Source organism: Notechis scutatus, chromosome 1 (genome assembly GCF_049901735.1).
Source record: "Notechis scutatus isolate UNSWTSFEM ecotype Mainland chromosome 1, rNotScu1.2, whole genome shotgun sequence".
Classification (NCBI taxonomy): domain Eukaryota; kingdom Metazoa; phylum Chordata; class Lepidosauria; order Squamata; family Elapidae; genus Notechis; species Notechis scutatus.
The window spans coordinates 91,851,546-91,875,890 of NC_142009.1; the positions used below are offsets into that span (position 1 = coordinate 91,851,546).

Below are 24,345 nucleotides of genomic sequence, written 5' to 3' on the forward strand. Positions count from 1 at the left end.
TTTGTTGCCATCACAACGGCCGTCCGGATTTTTTGCAACCCAGAAATGGTAATGAAAAGAGGGGATGGTGGTGGGGGCGGGGCGGAACGACTCCGGGGCCGGTGCGGATAAAGGCTTTCCTCCAAAGAAAAACGTGCCCTTGAAACATAGTTAAAATAAGAAAACACAAAACAGGCAACAGCTAGGCCCCACTTACAAAGCTTTGCCGCAGGAAACCCCACACAGCTAGCTCGTAATTCTTTTATTCCCCGACCAATAAATCCAAGTCAACCTTCCACCCACCCACCCCTCCTTTTCCCGGCTCCAATTAGCGGCCATTCTCTGGTAAAAAGTCCAGCAGTTGCCCCACCCCTTCTTGGAAGGCACCAGCTAGGTGGAGCTCGTCTAGGCTGGGGAAGCGGCTCCAGGCCGCGGTTCTGATTACGGAAGCGCGGAGGCCGCCTCTGTCGGTCCCGTTCTCCCTTCGTCTCCCCCCTGCTCGTCGAGCCGTAAGACGAAAAAAGGGGGCGCGCCCCGAGCGAGAGGTGCAGAAGAATGAGGCTCGTGAGGCCCTGGCTCGTCCTGGCGCTTTTAGGTTGGAGCCACTGCAGCGGGTTTAACACCCGGGAACCGCAGACGGAAGGTAAGCCGGAGATCAAAAGTTAGACCAGGAGGTGAGAGCGGGCAGGGCTGGCTGGCGCCTGCGCTTCGTTTCTTACAAGGGGAGGAGAGGGGAATATGGCCTGGGTGGCCCTCGGGAGGGATGGGGGGAGGGGAAGAGGACCCCCACACACACGCGCGCGCCAGAAGAAGCCAACATTAGATCTGATCTGACTGACAATCTCCATATACCTTAAGATCTGGTGCAAGGTCTGGCCTCTTGCTTTTGAGCCCATTCCGGATTCTTTCCCCGCCATTCGCTCTTTTTCTGTCTACTCTTACCCACCCACCCCGTCCTTCGTGGGAAAATACAGCGTATCAAGCGTCCCTGGGGAGTGGGGGCATCTAAAATCTCATCTCTGTTTGAGATTCTGGATCTAATCGACGCGTTCAGAATAACATCATCAACAAAAAGAAGCTTGCATGCACTGTTAGCGACCCCCCTTTTCTTTGGTTTTCGAGGGGTGAGGTGTCTTTCTCCAGTTCTTACGAAACGGTTGTTCCAGTTTTCCCAGGGAGTTTGCCTTGGCTTTTGTTTATTTTCCTTTACTTCTTCCTGCAGTGAGGGACCAGCATTGGGGGATGTTTCCTCCCATTGTTCCTCTTGTTTTGTTTTGTTGTTTCTTTTTAATCCCTAAAACGTGATCAAACACATGGGTTAATCCCATTTTCTTTTTGGCTTCTGTTTATTATTTATTAATGTTAATCAAAAAGTCAAAACTGAGAGGTTTACAAAGTACAATCAAGTATATATACAATATTAATAAATCATTGTAAAAACCATAATTATGACATCATTACTAATGTCCACATACGTCCTCCAGACTTCAAACGGGAGCTTAAATAAACCAGGTTTTCCTAACACACCCTGGCTTTTAACACATATAGGAGACAGTGAATAAACCATAGTGAGGCATTGATTTATTCATGTCAGGTTGATTTATTTAAACATATCCTGATGTTAGTTTCGCCGTTCTCTTGTCATTTCTCAGATCTGAACTAGAGTGAATCATAATTCACCAAAATCTAACTTACATATTTGTCATGGTTGATCTTGATTCTGTTTTTAAAAAGCTAAGAGACTTTTGTTGGGGTTAATATTTAAATGGAAGCCTACAGAAATCCCAAGGCTGTAGATTACACAGGGACATTTTTAAAAATCTTAGAAGAAAACAAGAACTTCCATAGTGTTGTGAAGAAAACAACATGGACATATCTAAAATAGTCACCATGAGTCACCGTGAGTTGTGCTCAGCTTTACGACATCTTGTTACTAGGTTCAACTTTGAGCAGAAATAAAAATTGATCAATTAGGCAAGGTGATCCTGGTATATTCACACTCTTGGCATCCGCCTATATTTCTGCCCTGTCTGCTATTTTTAAGGTGCTTTTATTTGATGTTGCTAAGTAAAGGTGAAGTTAGCCAGATATTAAAATGATCCTATGTAAAATTATTCTTACAGAAAAAAATGATGCTTATTGTATCAAAGTGGAAAGTACTTATTGTATTGTAGTGGAAAGTACTTTCAGTAAGTGTCGTGTATGGTTTTTGTTGTTCTTTGGCAATGGCAGCTCTGGGGAGGAGGAAAATTCTGCATTTTGCTAGAGCATTCATGAGAAGCCTTTAACATGTAAAACAGAATTGTCACTAAAAAGGGACAATAGTGAAATAGAGCCATTTTTCTGATGGCTGGGGTCTGTGGGAGTTCAAAACCAATTCAAGACAAAGCACTAGGCTGGGGAAAGCTACAAGAAACGCTCTTTTAGGTTTTAGATTTTTTTCATCAAATAAGATGCATAGGGAAAAAGTTAGGATTTCTTTCAACTTGTTGAAAACTTTTAACTGTTCATTTGTTCTTTTTAAAGCCATTTGAAAGATACTTCTTTTATAAGGTATTCCTGAGTGAAGCATTTTGCCAATTTATTTATTTGTATCCCACTTTTAGTATTTTTACAAATAATTCAAGGTGACGAACCTATTCAACACACCTTCCTCCCTCCCCTTTTCCCCAGAACAACAACCCTGCCAGGTGGGTTGATCTGAGAGAGTCTGGTTCACAATCACCCAGCTGGCTTTCATAGCTAAGGTGGAATTTAGCCTTTTCTCCTGCATCATACTATAGCAGTGTTTGGGGGGGAGGGGGTGTTCTTGAAATAAGGAAGTAAAAAAGTCGTTTCTTTGTGCAGGGTGACTGTTTATTATTTGCCAGCAAGCAGCTTCTTGTTGCTATGAATAAGGGGTTTATGAAATTAAGTAAGTTTTCACTAATTCCTGCATTCCTTTCAATGAGCTTGCCATGCTGACTGTAGCCACAGGAATGAGAATCATGCTTAAGTGGCTGGCTTGTTCTAAGACATTAGTTAGAAAAGTCCCAGCATAAATCTTGTCAGTGCACACAAACACAGAAAGTTGGGAACAGTCTCCTTAGTCTGTTTTGTGTTTGATGACACTCTGTAAATGGAGGCAAGATGGCTTTGTGTTAATGCTGAGGTGCATTTGTCTGCAACTGTGTGCGTTTCAGTAGACATTTCACTGTCTACAGTACAACTGAGTGCACTTCAGTAGGATAGTTGTTTTCATAGAAATAAATGTAACAAGGGAATTCTATTTACAGATATTTGGATTGTATTGCTGTCTCTGTTGTATTTTATACAGACAAGCTCTGGACAGTTTGTCCAGTTTGCTCTGAATGACATACAGGTAATCCTTGATGTACAACTTCATTTGAACCCAACATTTCTGTTGCTAAGCAAGACAGTTGTTAAGTGGGTTTTGCCCCATTTTATGACTTTTCTTGCCACAGTTAAACGAATCACTGCAGGAGTTAAGTTAGTAACACAGTTGTTTTTTAAGTGAATCTGGTTTCCCCGTTGACTGTGTTTGCCAGAAGGTTGTAAAAGGTTGGACCATGACCATGGGACACTGCAACCATCGTAAATGTATGCCAATTGTCAAGGCAAGCATCCAAATTTGGACTACGGGGATGCTGCAATGGTCATAAGTGTGAAAAAAGTCATAAGTCATTTTTTTTCCATGCCATTGTAAGTTTGAACAGTCACTAAATAAATGTTTGTATGTCAAGCATTACCTGAGATTCCCTCAGTTAGAGCAAATTGGAGGAAGAATTTAAAAAGGAAGGGCTAGTAGTAAGTGACTGTAATAGCTGACCTACAAGTTTAGTAACTAGCACAGGTCATCTAGGCTCTAGATATAATGGTGGTTACCCAAAGGAGGTAAGCTTATTCTATACAAGCAGGTTCTCTAATCATGTTAGTAATGCCTGGTCTTATTGCCCAGAGCAGGCATATTCAGCAAACAATGTACAGCTCTCCTTTCTTTGCTTCTCCTACCTCAAAGCAAGACCGTTGGGTGTTTGCTAGTATCTTTCAACATCTCAGCAGCAAAACCCCAGTTTGAACTTTTGAAGAAGTTGAAGATAATAGCAGAAATAGATTGCAGAAATGTAGAGTAGTAACTGCTGGCCTCAACAATTTCAAGGCGTGCAGTCCTCACCATGGTGAGCATAATTACTGAAACCTGCCTTCAGAACAATCACCGTTTTTTAAGTGGCGTTTTCTCTACCAAATGGCATTTCATTTTGACTTTATCAGATGATCTTCTGCATCTAGGAGGCCTACATTCATTGTGCAATTGAAGGACCAGACTGTAAGAGTGAAATACATCTTGTTCATGGCAGATTTTGCAGGCTAGGATACAAAATGAGCTTCTCCATAAAAAATAGTTAATATTGTCTGGTCCAGGATATACCACATGAAACTTTCTTGTTATAGTCCCGTCCCCCGTCCCCCCAAATTTGTTTTACACTAAGATTTCTGCCCAGGCCACTTGGTAGTAGGAGAGACAGACTTGGAAGCACTCAACTACCAGATTGAAATTCTAATGAAACACCTTCTTTACATACATATTCTTACACTGTATATTTTAGCAGTTCTATGATAGTCATTATAATATCCAGGTAATAAGTAACAAGGCGCGTAGGTGCTTCTACTGAAAATGAGATCACTCCCCAACTTCCAGTAACAGTACCATGACCTATAATTCAGACATGTTGATGCTATTTTGAAGAATGGGGAGCAGAAGGGAAAATTGCAACATCAAAATGAATTAAATGCTAAAACGATCATTTTAATCAAGAACATCTTTGCTAAAACATAGAGGTTTGGCATTGTTAGACATATTTCTGTTAAATGCTGGCAGGATCGGAATACCAGTTCCCTTTTAGTGTCAGTTCTGGAAATCTCTTAAAAGGGGAGTCTTGATATTTTATGAAATATAATATTTGCTATGCACAAATCTCGCCTTGCTCTGATTTTCCCCCCCCTTTTTCCTTTGTCTCAGGAATGAGGAAACTACAGTCTGTTATTGAATGACAGCTCTTAGCAACTTTGGTTAGCATGTTAACAGTAAGGAACACTAATGTTGTAGTTCAGCAATAGCAGGTTCTCTTCTGAAAACAACAAGCAGAAAGAAGATATCTTGTTTACAACCATGCAAAATAAAATTATTTGATAGCACATCCTCAAACACGGTTCTGCAGAGTTAGGATCTTTTAGATGTATTTTATTCTATGTGTGCCCAAGATAGAATAGAAGGTACCATTTTTTCAAAATACGTTTCAGAGGGAGAAGCCCAATGTGGACATTTTTCTCCTATATCCATTCATGAAGATGTTTGCTAACTGAAAAGCAGTGTGTGCATTGAACAAAGAAGCATGGAGAGTGGCAACTTCATTGCACAACATGAGTAAAAACATAACTTGTGGATTCCAATACAAGAGGAAGTTTCTCTCTAATGTCAAACAGAAATTTGGAGAGTTCCTTTCCCAGTTCCTATCCACTGAGCACAGTGGCCACTTGAGATGGCCGTGTTCCCTTCATGCTGCAGAGTTCTGTTAATCAGATAACTGAATTTGAAATTTAGAATCATGTATCTTCCAATTAGATGGGAAGCTGCAGCAGTAATAAATATAGTTTATTTTTATAGTACTTCTGCACATACAACTAACCTTTTGCAACTTATTTATTTATAACTGTGCTTTTGTATCACCCTTCTTTGAAACAGGTGAAGTAAATGGACTGTATTGCTATTTAAGTTAAGTAAGTAAAATGGATGCCAAGCCATATAAAGTTGAAAACCAGTTCCTTGAATTGACTGTGGAAGGTTATTAGTCAACAGCGCAGCAAGTTCAGCATGGGTGTATTAGGTGAACCTACCCCTCTCCTTAATAGCCAAAGCATGCATTCTGAACCAACTGCAACTGCCAAGTCACCTTCAAAGACATTTTCATTTAGAGCACATTGCAGTAGTCTTAACTTTTGGGCAAAAGGACTGTGAGTCAGTTTTGCAAGGGCATCCCAGTTCCTCAAAATGTCTTCCTGCAAAGGGAATGCAACCCTCACTGGAGTCTGCCTGAAGATCAGGATGATGCCCGTTCAATCCGTGCATGTTTGGACCCATACAATCCCTCACAAGCCTCAAGATACTGGATCAGGCCCACTATAATATTTTTGGTGTGGTCTGGTCTGAAACGGTGAGATGTATAGTTGAGCATTATTAGCACACTGATGGTGCGTCACGAAAGTAATAAATAACCTCTTGCTGTTATCTGTTTATGAGAGAGTTTTGTCACTGAAAGAGCCATGAGCTTGACATTGCTTTCCCAACATGTTCATGTTGACTTATACTGTTATTCTGTGGAAAGAGCAGAAATATTGTATTGTAGTGGTCCCAAACTTCACAGCCAGGGTCAGCAGTATCAAATACTGCTGAGATATCCAGGGCCCAGCAGAGGCCATCAATCAAAGTTCTACGTGTTACTGTCCTACATTTGGGCCTAATTCCTGCCTGAAAGAGGGTTTAGACCAGGGGTCTCCAACCTTGGCAACTTTAAGACTTGCGGACTTCAGCTCCCAGAAGCTTTGCTGGCTGGGGAATTCTGGGTCCTGAAGTCCACAAGTCTTAAAGTTGCCAAGGTTGGAGACCCCTGGTTTAGACCATCTGTTTCTTCTAGGATGAATCTCAAAATCTTGCCCAGTAAAAGAAAATAGATATTGATAGCATCTTTATAACCGTTTTAAAACTTCACTAAAATCTATCATTTTATTTTTATTTTTAGTTCCTCCTCCCAAAAATGTTACTGTAAACTCATATAATGAGAAGATCTCTGCATACTGGGCTTATGAAAGTCCATCCTTAAAACCTCTATTTACGGTGATGATCAAGTGCTATAGGTAAGACTATTTTGACTTAGAACTCTGCGTTGCTTTGCTCAATTTTTGTCACTGATTTTGTTGGGCAGAAAATCAGCAGAACCAACAATCACAGATTTTCTTTCTACTTTTTAAAAATAGTTTTGACTATAAACTGACTTTTTCTCTCTCCATTTTTGGCAGCACTGGTGTTAGCAAGAAAGTGGATACTTGCATAAACATAAAGCAAAACTATTGTGATCTTACCAACAAAACTGATAACTGTGAAACTTTCTGGGTTGGAGTGAAAGCTCTTTCTGGACAACACCAATCTAACTATATTGAACAAAAGTTTGATGTTCTCAGGGATGGTAAGTGATCATTCATATATAAGGTTTAGATCAAAAGCATTTACCACTTTTAGAAATTAATTAAATTGTTTTTGTTGTCTCTATACTTTATGATGTAGTGTAGCAACTGGTTTTTCACATCAAATTTGAAGATTGCATTAACATATTACAAATTATAATAGCCTTTGTCAACATGGTACCTTCCAGTCATGTTGGTGGGATAGCAAAGCTCATTCTCAGATTTCCAATCAAAATGATGCCAGAATGATGAAGCATGGATCTTGACACCACAAGCACAGGAAGGAACTGGGCATGGCTAGTCTAATGAAGAGAAGGACTAGGGGAGACATGATAGCAGTCTTCCAATATTTGAGGGGATGCTACAGAGAGGAAGGGGTTAAGCTATTTTCCAAGGCACCTGAAGGCCAGACAAGGAATAATGGATGGAAACTGAACAAGGAGAGATTTAACCTGAAAATAAGGAGAAATTTTCTGACAGTGAGAGCAATCAACCAATGGAACTGCTTGCCTTCAGAAGTTGTGGGAGCTTCGTCACTGGAAGCTTTCAAGAAGAGACTGGACTGCCGTCTGTTGGAAATGGTACAGGGCCTCCTGCTTGGGCAGAGGGGGGATGGTTGGACTAGATGACCTACAAGGTCCCTTCCAACTCTGCTATTCTGTATTCAACATGTCTCCTCCCAGTAGATACCCATGTTCTGTGGGCTCTAGTTAGGAGAAGTTCCAGCTCTAATTGGCATCACCACCACGGCCTTATATCATCTTATTCAAATGGTTGTCTAGTCTATTTCTGAAAACTTCCAGTAATGGAGTACTCACAACTCCAGGAGACAAGCTATACCCTTGATTAATTGTTCTCATTGTCAGAAAATTTCTCCTAGATTGGATCTCTTTTACAAACTTCCCCCGTTACTTCTTGTCCCGCCCTTCAGTGCTTTGGAGAATAAATCACCTCCCTCTTCTCTGTGATAGCCTGACATGTATTGGAAGACTATTATCATGTCTCCTGCAAATCTTCTCTTTGATAGGCTAGACCAGTGGTAGTCAACCTAGTTCCTACCGCCCACTAGTGGGTGTTCCAGCTTTCATGGTGGGCGGTAGGGGTTTTGTCCCCTACTTTATAAATCACCATTACTGTGGAACCGGTGGGCGGTTAGAGAAAATTTTACTACTAACAGAGATACAAAAGTGGGCGGTAGGTATAAAAAGGTTGACTACCCCTGGGCTAGAGAGCCATAGTTATAATCACCTTGGGTGTAATAACAAAGCAACTGGAGTACCCCTTGAATACCATCAATATTGACAAAATCACCATAAATCAATTGCAAAAAACAGCTTTACTTGAAAAAGTTTATATCCTGCGACAATACACTAACTGACGCCATCAAACTTCCAAGTGAAGCTTCCTTTTGCAATTGATTTATGGTGATTTTTATCAATACTGATGATATTCAAGTGGTACTCCAGTTACTTACGTATTGCACCCATGATGCCTGTTACTTTCTTTTGTTGTTCTATTCACATATCTTTATGTGTTGTGATAGCTTGCTCTTGAGCAGCCAAAATCAAGTCTTTTTTTAATGTTCCGGTTGTAAGCCATTGCCAATTTTTTTTCTTTATTATGCCCTATATTGCTCACCTGCAGCATCTGGATGTGAGTTAAAAGAGAAAACATCACTTCCTAAAGGCAGCACCCAAAGCCATCCTCGGACTGCCTGAGGTAGACTGTGAATTACAGGTGGTAGCATCCTTAAACTAGGGCAAGACATTTCTTTTCTTTTTTTTTTTTTTTTGAAACAAATTTTATTAATTTTAAAGACAAACAAACCATCATTAACCATTGAATACATAAAACCTCTTTCCATTATTAATTTTACAAGTCAAGTAAAGACATTTCTGTGGACTTGATCTTGCTGTTAGGGAGACATTTTATTCAGGCCAAAACTAATATATCAGCATATTGCCTACATCAAGGGTCTTCAAACTTGGCAAGTTTAAGACTTGTGGACTTCAACTCCCAGAATTCCTGAGCTAATATGACTGGAGGAAGAATTCTGGGAGTTGAAGTCCACAAGTCTTAAAGCTTTCAAGTTTGAAGTCCCCTGGCCTACATCTTCTGTAGTTCTGGAGACAAAGTCAGTTTCTTCTTTCAGTAAGATATAGCTTCTATGTGGCTTCTTTAAGGTTCAATAGAGAAGAATATTTGTAGCTCAGAATTGGCCTATAGGGGTCTTGGTTCTATCATGACGCCAAGCTCAAAGAGCACCAAGGACCCCCACAGTACTTCAAGTCAGGCTAGTTCTCGTGAAAAAGGGGTGCACATTGGCTCTTTCATGCTTTGTTACTTTTATTTTCCTCCAAGATGGGGTACAGACAGCAGCACCACAGGATTAACTGGAACAGATCCAAAGCATGTCATCCCAAAAAATGTTCTTGCATTCTCCACGTTTTATAAAGCAGGCCGGATTTTGAGTTTTGACATATTCATCAGTTTGTAGAAGTGGTCTCTTGATTGCCTTCCCTACCTATTGTTTCCAGAAAGTGACTTATATCATTGCATTCTATTTCTATATAAATAAACATTTTATTAGAGTGTTGTGTTGTGTTGTCAAAATGTGATACTAATAGAAAATGTTGCAACTCTTTCAGGCCAAATAGGACCTCCAAAGTTCAATCTTTCCATTGATAATCAGGACATTGTAGTCAATATTGAACCACCTTTATTTCCATATTATGACCTGATGGATGAGTTCACCTACAAATTGTTCGTTTGGAAAAACGGAGATCGAGAAGGGGTATATTTTAAGTCTCTAATTTTTCTTCATAATATTTGTGCCTTTGATGCTGTATTCAAAAAAAGTCATTAAGCCTTGTGAATTTAGTGGTGGCTGGTCCTGCTATCTCTGACATTGGTGGTAGCACAGTAGAGGTGAGGCAATATATCACCAATAATCTCTTCTTTGGCAGAATGCCTGCTGCCAGTTTCCATTTATCATCCTTTAATGGTAGACCTAGGGACACGGTGGCTCAGTGGCTAAGACACTGAACTTGTCAATCAGAAAGGTCGGCGGTTCGAATCCCTAGCGCCATGTAACAGAGTGAGCTCCCATTACTTGTCCCAGCTTCTGCCAACCTAGCAGTTCGAAAGCATGTAAAAATGCAAGTAGAAAAATAGGGAACACCTTGGTGGGAAGGTAACTGTTCCATGCACCTTCAGTGTTTAATTATGCCGACCACATGACCAGGGAGATGTCTTCGGACAGCGCTGGCTCTTTGGCTTTGTAATGGAGATGAGCACCACCCCCTAGAGCTGGAAACGACTAGCACATATGTGCGAGGGGAACCTTTTACCTTTAAAGGTAGACCATACTAGGAAACCAAAATCATGCAGTTCAATATTATTTTTATGATAAAGATACAGTAATAGAATCTTGCAAGACTAAATGTGACTCATATGAAATTCAAAACTCACAGGTTTGGAAACAACATTCCAGAAAACTCTGAATTAGTTCTTCAAACCATGCCTTCTTTAAGGGTTGTTTGATAGATTTTTGGAAGTAAATGTTTTGAGCTAATAATGGTGCAGAGTATTCTAGACCAAAACGAGATTCAAAAGGTTTGAAGAAAGAATTGGTTTCTTTGCAGATGAAGACTGTATATTTCTGTTTATTATGTTTACGTTTCTTAAAGGAAGTTCTAACTTCAATATATTTCATTTTTTTATAGCAACAAGAGGTTATCTCAGATGACTGCTCTCTTGAGCTATGCAATGTATCTCTGTCTGTGTCTTTGGATACCTCTTACTGTATTTCCACTCAAGTCATTTCACTGTCACTAAACAAGGTTGGTGAAGAATCAGAAGAAAAATGCATCTCACCAACTCCCAAGTTCAGCCTAGGTAAAGATTTTAAATCTTCAGTAAATAGATAATTGTACAAAATATTCTGTCCTGAAGCTCAGCACATTTCTATCAGCATCTCATTTTTACATGTCTGTGGGGAAAGGTTTTTTTCTCAGTATATTGCGTATATAGTATTATTATATTGAAATACAGTATATAGTATTATTTATTGAAAAATCCAGAGGGGTGGAAGAGAACAAAAAAGCAGAAGTTGGATTTTCCTTTCCTTCCCTCCTTTTCCCCTTCCCCTTTTCCTTTCCCCACCCCACCCCACCCTCCTCCTCTCATTTCTTTTTTCTTTCATTATAAATTCCAACTGGTAATACTGAGAGAAAAGAACCGTTATTTTGAGGTGATAAATTTAATATATCTCATTTTAAAATGTTGAAATTTGTGTATAGTGGATGTCTAAATTACAGGTACTTCTCGAGTTACAACTGTAATGGAGCCTGCCCATTTGATTCGTAATGGGAGGATTTGTGGGAGTGAATCTCATACCTTGAACAGGATCAGTCCCTCCTTTCACCCACACACTTGCTAATCAAATGCAAGGCTTGTTAAGTGCATGAGGCATTTCAAGATGGGGAAGGCCACGGGGAGACCTAGTGATGGAACAGGCCATCTGCCTAAGACCACCCAAGGCCTCCTGACCCACTGAAATACTTCATGCTCCCCACAATTGCTTTGCCCATCCACCCAACCTGCCGCACCAGGTTGTGAAGATCTAGCAAGCAGTCTTCTCTCAGCTACATGCACACCCCTGCAGCTCCGTTTGGGCCTCTGGTGCCCTTGCCCAGCACGTTGCAGGCCAAAATGGAGCTCCAGATGGGCGCATCTGCCTCTCTGACACTCCAGGCCTCCAGAGGCCTCACCCAGCACGTTGTAGGCTGAAATGGAGCTTGGGAGAGGCAAATCCACCTCTCTGACACTCTGGACCTCTGGAGGCCTCCCCTGGCATGTTGCAAGTCAAAATGGAACTTTGGAAGGGTGGATCTACCCCTCCAAAGCTCCCATTTCAGGCTGCAACCTGCTGGGGGAAGCCTCTGGAGGCCTGAACAGAGTGTCCGCCCCCCGAAGCTTCATTTTGGCCTGTAACCTGTCAGGCAAGGGCTCCGGAGGCCCGAATGGAGCATCACAGGGGCGGATCTACCCCTCTGAAGCTCTATTTTGGCTGGCAATGTGCAGGACAAATGTTGCAGCGGCTGTGCAATTGTTCGTAAGGGCGAACAACTGTCATGGTGCTGCAAGATTTGTAGTTTCGGGACTTGTTTGTAAACGCTGGAAGGTACTTATCGCATAACTTTGAACATTTGCTAAGGGAATGCTCGTAGCCCAGGTATTACCTGTACCGTGTTTCCCGAAAATAAGACCCAACCGGAAAATAATCCCTAGCATGATTTTTTTTCAGATGCTCGTAATATAAGCCCTACCCCCAAAATAAACCCCAGTTAAGATTGTCAGGCAGACAGGTACATTTTAGTATCACATTTCTCTGAAAATAAGACCTAACTGGAAAATGAGCCCTAATACATCTTTTGGAGCAAAAATTAATATAAGACCTGGTCTTATTTTCAGGGAAACACGGCATTTACAAGATTTCTAATATTGCATTAACCAATGTAGAGATTCAGAAACAACTAATTCCTGCCAACTAATTAAAATCAATAAATGAGAGAAGAGATACTCCCTCATATTGAGGAAAAAGAAATGTTGGAAATCCCAAATGTGTTTTATAGGACTTGGCAATTCTATTCTGAGCTCTTTTTTTAAGTAGCATTTTTAAGCAAAATATTTATACTTGTATACATTTGTACACAGTTTAACATCCAAGCATTAATGCAAGGGTTAAGGCCAAGTGAAATATTTCTGCTTGTGGTATGTACTTGTTCTGCTTTTCTGAGTGCTTCTGTCGTCTTTGCTTTCCATGAAGCTTTTTCTCTCGGGATCTCTGTGCTAGAAACTATTTATATCTGTATACTTGTACTATTGGCCAAAGTTGCTGCTCCCCTAGTTATACAAAATATTGTCGGAAAAATAATATTTCAAACTGTTGGTGTTCTCTAACCCTAATTTAAGCTGTGGAGAAAGGTTAGCTACCATTGCTATGATGTCAAGCCAGCTCGCTACCTCAGTATAAAATGATTTTATAATTGGACCCATTTAAGTACACTGGATTATGCTTTTTTGGACAGTGGCTGCATACATTTGTGATTTTAGGGAGTTGCTTTATGAGTTAATTATGCTTTATGAAAGAAGAACCAATTAATTGCTGGATAACTATATATCTTTTGTCTCTTCATCATATATAGAAAATGTACATTATATGGTGGTAGTATGTATTCAGCATTAATTTTATACAATAACATGTCTCTTTTAATTTTATAGGCTTTCCACTATTGATAAGTTTTGGAATTGTTTTCCTGGTTATTGTGGTAATCATTCTTACTTATAAAGTGCTTATAAAATTTCAGGAGAGAAAAATTACGCTTCCGAAATCTCTGGTAAGATACCCCAGTATCTTTATTCCTTCTGAGCAGTTAACATTATGTTTATTGCAAGGTCATTTTAACATAATCTTGCAAATCTGAAAGTACCCCACCTATCCTTCCCATTTACTTTCCCAAAAACTAGGGAAGATCTCTTCTGAGATGCTGTTGCCACTGCTTTTTCTTTAGACTTAATGTTCATTTATCAGATCATTGTCTACCTGCAACTCTTCCTCTCCCAAGGTCATTACCACAGACCATAACAGTGGGTTTATGAGTTTGTTATTCCTGTCATAGGACATGCTCTCTAGTGAGTGCTCTCTTGTAGCTTACATTGGTACAATGAGGCTTTGCTTTGTGGAGAAAAATATCAAGGACACCTCACTATCCCGAGTCCATAGAAGGCTAGCACCAATCTCAATATTTACTCAGTCAATATAACATTGTAAATATGATGTGAAAACCATTAGTAAAAAGGGATCATAGTGAAGTCCTAAAGACAAGTAATCCCTTGTTTAGCCAAATTATTTGTCCTTAAGGTGGAAACTAAAAACCAGTGTTTTTGGATGCTTAAGGACACCATTCATTTGGTCTTGCGATAACTGCTTGTGGTCATTTCAACACAATAACTGAGCAATTGCCAACTAATTCTGGCAATCTTAAATTTTGTGGGGGTTGTTTTCCATTAACTTCCTTAGCATTCTTAAGAGATTTCTCAGGAAAGGGTGTAACAATCTGACAGTATGTTTTTGTATTCAAATATAAGACAAAATTAAAACAAAAGGCAAGGAATATTTATTGGGCAATGTTAATTTCAGAATTTTGTTACATACTAGTTGCAGCCAAATCCAGCAACTAGTATGATCTGTATTCAGGAGCAAAAGAATTTCTCTTAAGTATTATTCATGCAGAAATACCCTCAAGCAAAGCAATCAATGTTGACAATAATAGCACAGCATGAGTAATATATGTATTCCCATCAATCTTGTAGTGTGACTTTCAGTGCAGTTCTTTATATTTACTGGATTCATTTAACTGTTGCATGATGATGATGATGATGATGATGATGATGATGATGATGATGATTGGTTGAACAATCAGCCAACTGTTTAGACTGGGTTTTTATTTTTATCCACCTATTCTTCCCAAGGACCTGGGTAGGGTGTTAAAGGTATATTATTGCTACTTCGTTTTCATGTGGAAAATTTATATTGATTGGATGAATGTAATATCAGCATTGTTAATTGCTGGTCTTCCAAGACCTTTCCTCTTAGTTTTATATCAATTTTCATTAAAACTGAAAACCAAGTGACTTGTGAATCATGGACTACAGATGTTTTGGTCGCATTCACTCACCAAGTTTATGAATTTTAGAACCCACTAATAACAGTGTATAATCAAATAAAATGTTTAACTTTAGAATGCATGTTGTATTATAAAGATATTTCCTCTAAATTCACTACTCAGTAGGTAAGAAAATTTTCAGCATATTTCAGTGATATGGACTTTGGATTTATTATGTGCTATCAAGTTGTTGACTCGTAGCAATCGCATAGGTTTTTTTTCTATGATTATCTGTACCTAACCATTAATTAATTAACTGATTGCATATCACATTTATATGGTACCACAATCATACCAAAATTCTCCGTGTGTTAACTGATTATGTCAAAATAATAGATACCACTTAAAATATATAGTCACATATGTTAATTTGGTCTGTATTCCCCTTTGCTCGGAATTCATTCAGTAGATTTTCAGTGAAAGGTCTACGATGCATGAAGAGTGTTACAAGACGTATAGGTCGCCCTTGATTTATAATCACAATAGAGACTTTTGCAACCTTTTTTTCCTCGTAGTCGTTAAGTGAGACCATGAGTTGCAACCTCTTGCTGGCTTCTCCTTTGACCTTGCTTATCGGAACTCATTTGGGAGGGTCACAAATGGCAATCACATGAATGCAGGACACTGTTGTAAGTGCGAACTGATTGCCAAACACTTGAGTTGCAATCATGTGACTGCGGAGACATAAGTAGGAGAACTGATCACAAGTCAGCGCTATTATAATTTAGAAAGATAGCTAAAGAAATAGTCCTGAACCAAGGGCCAATTGTACAGGGGGAGAGGGAATTTGTTCAGTCTCAACTAGAAAAAACATAGGCAGATCAGGACCTGTCTGTCCTAGTTTTCACCTGCTAGATTTGAGACCGTGTAGCCCTCTGCTATAATTTCTATTTCATCCCTTTTTGCTGTTCTAAAAAAATGGAATGGATGACTGACTTGATTTTGTTGTTACATTTTTTTTAAAGGTGACCGTGGTAAGAAACCAAGTAGGTAATACCGAATATAAGTCAGAATGCAGATATGACATTATAACATCAACATCCTACAAGCCAATGGAACTGTGTGAAGATGAAAAACCAGCAGAGAAATTAGATGTCACCGAGAAGGCAAAAATCACTGATCCCAATTATAGCAAAGACCTAGATATCGATAGTTCCCAAGGAATCCAGAAAGGAGAAAAGAGCACTCAAGAAGATATGGCTGTAGAAATCTCTGAAAATGAACATATTCATGAAGATGGCATCACAGATTACTCTAAATCGATCACTGGCCAAGACACATGTCCTGATCTTCAAAATCTGGATCTTCCCAGAGCAGATGTCCTAAACCCAAAACCCACTGTTCTAAGGTGCTCACTAAAACCGTCTGGGTATGACAAACCCCACTGGGTTGACTGAAGTTTTAGAGATGAATTCCAATGACTCTCCAAAAATTAGGAAAGCCATTTTTACTATGAAAGAGCATTATTGGAAACTTCATCAGAAGCATCCATGCTTGTGAGCACTTTAATCCTTGCAGTAGAGTAGGTATTCATATAGTTTGATGGTATCAAACCTGAGATGAGAACTTGTAGATGCCAAAAAACTGAACTGAAGCTGCACTCGTATAGATGCTTGGTAAAAAAAAAAAAAAAAAAAGTCCTATTGTATTAACTCCATTTTGAATAGATATTCATAAGATTCTAATAGAATGATTTCATAATATGCCAAGATGCTGTATTGACATCCCTTTGTTAAGAAGCTGGTATTTTCTAAATATGTTATGCTATAAATCCTATCATTCTTTGCTAGTGGCCTTGATGATTGTATGCTGGTGGGCTAGAATGGTTGGAGAGCACTATTCTGCCCTTTGTTCTCACGGCAATTACTTTTATCCTGCCCAAAGTATGATAATGTTTAAAGATAGGAGGATTAACTGATAAGAGGCTTCTGTCCATACTGGTCAGTGGAAGAGACTGGGACTATTACAAGTATAGTTTTCTATATGTAGTAGGGGCAGTTTGTGAAGTTGCCTTTTTTCTAATGGAAGAAAAATCCAAAAAGACCAACTTTTAAAGAAATACTAGAAAAGTATAGGTTTCAGCTAAGACAGGGTTGTCAAACTCAAAGCCTGCGGGCCAGATCCGGCCTGCAGGGTGCTTAGATCTGACTTGCGAGGTTGCCATGGAAACAGCAAAGGACCAGCCTGAGAGCTGCGTGCAGTCCTCCTGTGCTCCATTTTTGGCTGCGACAGCCTCCTGCAGCTCTTTGCCAGCGAAAACAGCTCAGGAGGGCCACACATGGCAGAGTGCTGCAGGAGGATCCCCCACAGCCAACCCGGGCCACCACAGGTGCCCCTGACACAAGTGACGTCAAGCTGGACACACCCACTCTGGCCCCCCAAGGTCAAACAACCCTGATGCGGCCCTCAGTGAAATAGAGTTTTGACACACCTGAGTTAAGGCATTTCCACAGAGAACTTGGAAAGACCATAGTAAGTAGATGGAGCTATATTGTAGTCAAGGACTTTCACTTTATGTAAAATGGCTTACTGGTTTCTGCATGTATTAGATTTGTACCCTACTATATATATATGACTCATAACTGTATGGACAAATGTTATCTTTGCAGATATGGTAAATACTTGCACCATTTGTGTCAAATAATTGGGCCATGATAAATACTTGGGCCATGTGTTAGTGTCCAAATTTACAGTATCTATTTTGCCATGTGATTATTAATCTTCACTCTGCATTGGAAAGTGGTGCACAAGTAGTTTACAACTGTGACAAACGCAATGGCCTGCCAGCATTGAGGATCCTGTTTGCACATTTAGTCCATAAATTCAGGGAGATACAATCACCATCTCAAAACTGATACCTCCTAAAAGTGCAGTTCCCAGAATCCTCAGGAAACATAAAAAATCTGGGACTTGTATTCTCAATAGAACTGAAAGTTCTAGATTAGTAAAACTAGACTAATTCATTGCACTTTACAAATAAGGGTTTAAATTTCATGCTCCTTAACTATAACTAGTTAGATAACACTAAAATTTATTTGAGAGGTAGTGAATTGTAGTGGTTAAGATGTTGGATTACAGCCACAGAGACCCAGGTTCAAGTCTGCCCTCAGCCTCAGAAGTTCACTCGGTGATTGGGCCAGTTGTTCTCTTTTAGTCCAGTGTTCCACACAGAGTTACTAGGTGGGGGAATGGAGGAGTAACTGGTATCTACACTGCCTTGATCTTGTGAGGAAAGGCAAGATAGAAATCGGTAATACTTAGATCTAAACCCGATTTAACCCCAATGTTAAATGTTGAGGTGGCTATCTTTTTATTATAGGATAGTTTTCCTTGACAATATGTATCTTGCAGCAACTATATCAAGATAAAGACTGCAAGGAAAAAAAATAGAAGTAGTCCTCACTTAACAACTGCCTGGTTTAGCAATCCTTCATAAGTTACGATGGTGCTGGAAAAATAACTTTGCAGAATCATTGCAGAATCCCTGTGGTCACGAGTTCAAGATTCTTCATGCTGGCAGGTGTTTATGACTGTTGCCACACTTGCAGTTATGTGATTATCATTTGCACATTTCACACACGTCTTCCAACAAGTAGAATCAGTGGAGACACAGTAAAATCATAAGTTGCAATCCACTCAATGTCTTCTTTAACAACCGCAGTTGTTTCACTTAATGAGGTTTCAAGTCTACCAGAGCCACAGGCTATAAGACCTGTGGTGGCGCAGTGGTTAGCATTGCAGCTACTTCTGCTGGCTGCTGGCAGTTCGATCCTCACCGGCTTAAGGTTGACTCAGCCTTTCATCCTTCTGTGGTGGGTAAAATGAGGACCCAGATTGTTGGGGGCAATATGCTGACTCCGTAAACTGCTTAGAAAGGGCTCTAAAGCACTGTGAAGCATTATATAAGTTTAAATGCTGTTGCTATTGCTATCTCACTTAATGACCACATCACTTTGCAACAGAGTTGCCAGTTCCAGTCATTAAGCAAGCACTATCTATAAAGTTATCTATATCTCCATTTTTACCTTTTTTTTTTGTTAGCAAAAAGCAAGCTGAAAATCACTAATTAGAAGACTAGAAATATTTTTATAGACTTATTTACTTATAAGTTTATATTTATAGATTCTCTTGTCTCCTATTCTCCTTGAATATCTCCTTGACTTTAGGATTAGCTGCCAATGCCTCAGTTTAGGTACACAGTTACACTACGTATTGGGTATTTGTTGTGATCCAATACAGTTTAACTCTTTGGATTGTTTTAGCACATGGTTAGGTAATAGAGACAACCTAGTTTCCTTTACAGTTGGAAAAACTATGGCAACAATTCAGTAAACAAATTATCCATTAAAGGACAACTATACAAATTAGGAACACAACTTTTGAAACTGTATCCTTACAAGATATTGCAAGCAATAGCTCAAGAATAAAAGTATCTCCCAATTACATTGTCGTTTAGTTGACTGGGAGGGTAGCTTTTTAAAATTTGATACACAAAAGATATGCTTGCTTGGGGGGAAAGATTCAGATCTCATGACAGCAACGCACCAGATGCTCCAGCCTCATAAATTAGGAAAAGATTATGCATAGCCAGCTGCACCATATAAATGCCCAGTTTTTTTATACCACACCATGACTCTTTGTATTTGTCATATGGTCTAGCATCTGGTCAGCCTAGTCCACCACCTATATATCTGCTGGAGTCAGACATATATTTATTTTGGTGTTATTTATGTTCAGAGTTCCTTCTTATATTGGATATCATTTTGGTCTTGATGGTGAGGAAAAAAACCCAATATCCAAAATGGTCAAGAAAATGAAAAAAAAAGCCATCCATAAATTGATACTAGGAGAAAATAATGATCTAGGCAAAGGCAGCTTACTCTGATGAGTTTGGGATTTTGTACCTATTTATGTAAGTTTACAATTTGTGGTGGTTTTGTTTTTGAAGGGTTTTTTAATATGTTTTTCTTTGGGTGATCAAGCTGTCTAAACACCGTAGAACAAATTTCTTATCTACAGGATTAAGGCATTCTGTCTCCCCATAGATACATTGTAGTGTTACTTCATGGAGTTCAAGTTCTGTTTATAAGTATTAAAAAGAAAGTAAACATGCTTTGATTTTCAGAATGGTTACAAAGTGTTTATTTCTATTCCATTTCCTATTTGTAGCGAGGCATTCAAATAGGAACTATTGTTTCTTATTCTGAATTGACCTTTGGTGCCTTTAATAATATCACACAAATCAGAATGTTTGGTGAATATTCATAGCAAGTTCCTTAATTGACTGAAATTCATTAAGAAGCATCCCAGTGACTAAATTGAGGAAACCTCTCAGATAATACCTTGAGCATTTCAAAACTTTCTTTCAACACACACACACACACAAAATGTTTCACAGAGGACATTTATCCAGCCCTAATTTAAACTGCTGCTTTTCAAATTTGTGATGCTCCAAATTTTCATTTTGGGTGAACTGCTACTTTTCTTACATATGTTTAACTGGGTTATGGCAATGTTTGTAGCAAAAGTAATAAAATCTTCAATTCTTCTTTGTCTGTAGTCTTAAATACAATTTCTGTGCTGTCTTCAACAGTTTTATTAGCTGTACAGTTTGGGACATAAAAAATAGAACTCATTTCCTAATACAACACTTTATTATCCTAAATTCATATTTAAAACTTACTTTCAAAAACTGGAAAAAAATGAAAACAGTTCTGGTGCCTTTCCAATTTTCTCCCACACTTTAATAATGCAAACTTAGAAACATCAGCACATATGATCATTCAAAAGTTAGGAAAATAAGACTTTACAGGACTATAAAATTAATTATTGATGCTGAATATTTTGGTCACAAGTTACAATTTGAGTTCAAGCTTAACATTTTTAGTATAAATTAAAGTGCATATATCTAATCAAATAAACACATGTACTGTGTTTATTTGAAGATTGGAATGTGTCTACATTTTTTAAAATCAAAGGAATATCTATTATATAAAATAGATCAAATACAGAAAACTCTTTCAGATCCTTATAGTCTGAGAACAGCTTCAGATCCATCCAAATTTCATGAGTTTTGAATTTTATGAGATTGGAATTGTTTGGGTATATAATTCCTTTTAAATAGAATGTTGAATTTCTGTAAATATGTAATCATGATTAGAAATGCATATATGTAAGTGTATAGTATATAGCAAGATTCTGCTTTTGTATAATTCAGATTGTTTTATGTTTTCAGTGTATTTTGTTCATGTAAATAAATATTTTTAAATTAATTCAGAAGTCCTTACTTTATCTTGTAGCATTCTTTCACATTTTATACAGCACTTTATTTTGTTTTAATATATCATTATGTGTTTAAATGTCTTTATATCTTAAAAATCAATATTTAAGAACGCTACTTAATTTTGAATGCTAAGAAAGCCGTTTCCTCCAGAGTGCAATGCAACAATATCAGGAGAGAGTTTCAGGGATCATGACTACACAGAAGTTTAGTAAGAGCTTGGAGCATGCAAGTTACAAATCATATAAACTTCAGAAATATTGTCAGTAGGTGGCACTCTTGTTTTGCATTCAGAAAACGTAGAAGGCATTATCTGGACAATACAGCGGGTGATTCCAAGAGACTGGGATTCTGCTTTTCATAGGCGACGTAAGTTTTTCTAATGAGACATTACACTTTTTCTTTCCAGCAAATCATATACAAAATGAAGCCTTTCATGGTACATAGGTGACTCATTGATAACGAACGTATTTATCACATTTATGGACTGCTTTCATCCTAAAGGATTCTTGGTGGATTGCAAAGATAAAAAAATACACAGAGCAGCCAAAGTCCATGGGAAAATGCATAAACAAAAACTAGTGGTGGGATTCAAATTTTTTTACTACCAGTTCTGTGGGCCTAGCTTGGTGGGCGTGGCAGGGGAAGGATACTGCAAAATCTCCAGTCAGAGGTGGTATTTGCCGGTTCTCTGAACTAGTCAAAATTTCCGCTACCGGTTCTTGAGAACTGGTCAGAACCTGCTGAATACCACCTCTGACAAAAACCAATCTATAAACCCAGCCAAGATGGCATCAAGGCTCATGCTCCATAAGAACTCTGTCTCGAGTTTCTTCTAGAAAATGGTCAAAACAGTAGCCAACCTCATATCCACGGGGAGACCACTCCAAAGGATTAGTATTGCCACCCAAAACAGTGCCTCCTAGCCTTGGCTCCTTTCACCTCCCTAAAGTGGGAAATTGCTAACAATTTCTTCCAACTTGATCAGGCTGATTCCAATGTATCAGTTCTTCAAGATAGGCCTGGTTAGGAAACACTATCAAGAGCCGCTGGAACTCTTACTTTGCTATGTAGTAACAGCCTGCCACACAAGGGTTTTGAGATTAATAGTAATTCTGTTTTGCTACAATTCAAGAAGGAGTGATATCACTGCCCTGGCTTAGTTTTGCCACTTTCCAGATTCTTAATTTAAAAAAAATACTAAAAGAAACCCCCCAAAGAATGGTTGGTCAAGAGCCTTGTTGAATACTAATGGTGCTAACTGCAAGAACATGGTTGCAATACCTTGATGGAGAACTAATTCCACTGATTTTGCCTTGTTCCCCTTCCAATGTTGTAGAGTACAATTCTCACCCTTGGATAGCATGCCCATGGCTGGATAGGAATGAATCCAGTAAGCCTCCAGGATAGAAGGTTGAAGAAAGCAGATAGGAATGAAATAACTTTAGATCTCAAGCTTCAAGAAAAAAGAAACCCAATACTTGGAAACTTTGGCAACATAAGAAATTGATGAGAAGCTGAAACATCAAAGTACGCAGTGTCCCAGCTGTTTAAATAAGATAAGCAGGGACGCAGAAATTGTGATTTATACTAGCCAGCTGATATCTGATTAAGGTAAAGGTTCCCCTCGCACATACGTGATAATTGTTTCCGGCTCTAGGGAGCGGTGCTCATCTCCATTACAAAGCCAAAGAGCCAGCACTGTCCAAAGACGTCTCCGTGGTCATGTGGCCAGCATGACTAAATGCTGAAGGTGCACGTTCCCACCAAAGTGGTCCCTATTTTTCTACTTGCATTTTTACATGCTTTTGAACTGCTAGGTTGGCAGAAGCTGGGAAAAGTAAGGGGAACTCATGTGGCGCTAGGGATTCGAACTGCCAAACTGCCGACCTTTCTGATCGACAAGCTCAGCGTCTTAGCCACTGAGCCACTGCATCCTTTCTAACACTAACACTACCTAATCTGATTATTATTAGGTAATGTAAAAATGTGAAAGAATCCAAGGGCCACTTACAGAGTAGCCAATAGCATTTGTCATCCAGGATTGCCTTCCTACTGACACATATGGTATGATACTAAGCAATGGGGTAGGGAAATTACCTGACACTTCTAAGCATATCTAAAGGGTAAACCGAAGGCTTATTCATCCATCGGAAATAATTCCCAACAATAAATAATAGATTTTTTTCTATTATCTAACTATTAACATGCCCAGACAGAGAGGAGTTTCTTACAAAACGATGGTGGAACTGAAGTTGCACAGTTGAACATTTTTCCCAAGAGGCCCAGATCCATGTTTCCAACCTAATTATTTGCTCAGTAAGTGTGCAAAAACAGGTAAATTAGAAGATAGTGATCATCCCAAAATTGTCTTAATGAGTCTCACAGTTACAAGGGGCTTTAATGTTGCATCTCCCTATTCCAAATCAGACACTTTCACTCTGTGGATCCCAAAGTAGCACTGAATCTTCGGTAGCCATGAAGGTCTCTACACTAAATATAACCTTTTTTTATGATGGGAAACTGGATTTCTGTAGCAAAGAAACAATATTTTGCATCATGCAAGTTTCAAAAATATATTTGGGCTCAAATATACTCCCAGGAAAAAATCTAATTCTTTACAAAATACTTCACTGTTAAAGTAGACTTGGGCTACTTTAATGCATTCTACTTGAACTGTCCTTGAACCAGAGTTTGTCCAGAATGAGGTCATCCAGACAGTAATGGGTGCACCACATTATGTGTATTACCAGTTCACCTATTCTGGGTACAATTCATGGTACTGACTTTATTATTATTATGTATTTACTTATTGATTTAAATTGTTTTGCAGGTCAACTCCACTACACACTTCAAAGCCTTTCAAGGCACAGGGTCTGCTTATCTGAGGAACTGCCTAACTAACTCCTGTTTTCTCTACCTACCTGGTACAATTCAGTGGGATAAGTATGTTCCAGGTCCCATCAACTAAAGTATGTCATATCCTGGAACTTAGGAAGTATGCCTACTCTATTGTAATTCCTGCTATCTGGAATGATCTCCCCATCCCAACCCTGGAGATTTGTGTGGTTCCTATTCATATGTTATTCAGGAAACAAGGCCTTGGAGACAGGGTGA

General features: G+C 39.0%; 1 protein-coding gene across 1 annotated transcript; it reads left to right on the forward strand.

Moving 5' to 3' along the window:
• Positions 1-351: 351 nt before the first annotated feature.
• Positions 352-21,220, forward strand: IFNGR1 (interferon gamma receptor 1). The gene is made up of 7 exons (XM_026666162.2): positions 352-622; positions 6,777-6,891; positions 7,054-7,220; positions 9,867-10,012; positions 10,944-11,115; positions 13,504-13,619; positions 15,914-21,220. The coding sequence occupies exons 1-7, from the start codon at positions 535-537 to the stop codon at positions 16,343-16,345; spliced, it is 1,236 nt and encodes a 411-aa protein (XP_026521947.1). The 5' UTR covers positions 352-534; the 3' UTR covers positions 16,346-21,220.
• The last annotated feature ends 3,125 nt before the right edge of the window (positions 21,221-24,345 follow it).

Coding starts and splice junctions, on each gene's coding strand:
- IFNGR1 (XM_026666162.2), top strand. CDS start 535: ATGAGGCTCGTGAGGCCCTGGCTCGTCCTGGCGCTTTTAGGTTGGAGC. Junction 10,013..10,943: donor AAAACGGAGATCGAGAAGGG/GTATATTTTAAG, acceptor ATTTTTTTATAG/CAACAAGAGGTTATCTCAGA. Junction 13,620..15,913: donor TTACGCTTCCGAAATCTCTG/GTAAGATACCCC, acceptor TTTTTTTTAAAG/GTGACCGTGGTAAGAAACCA.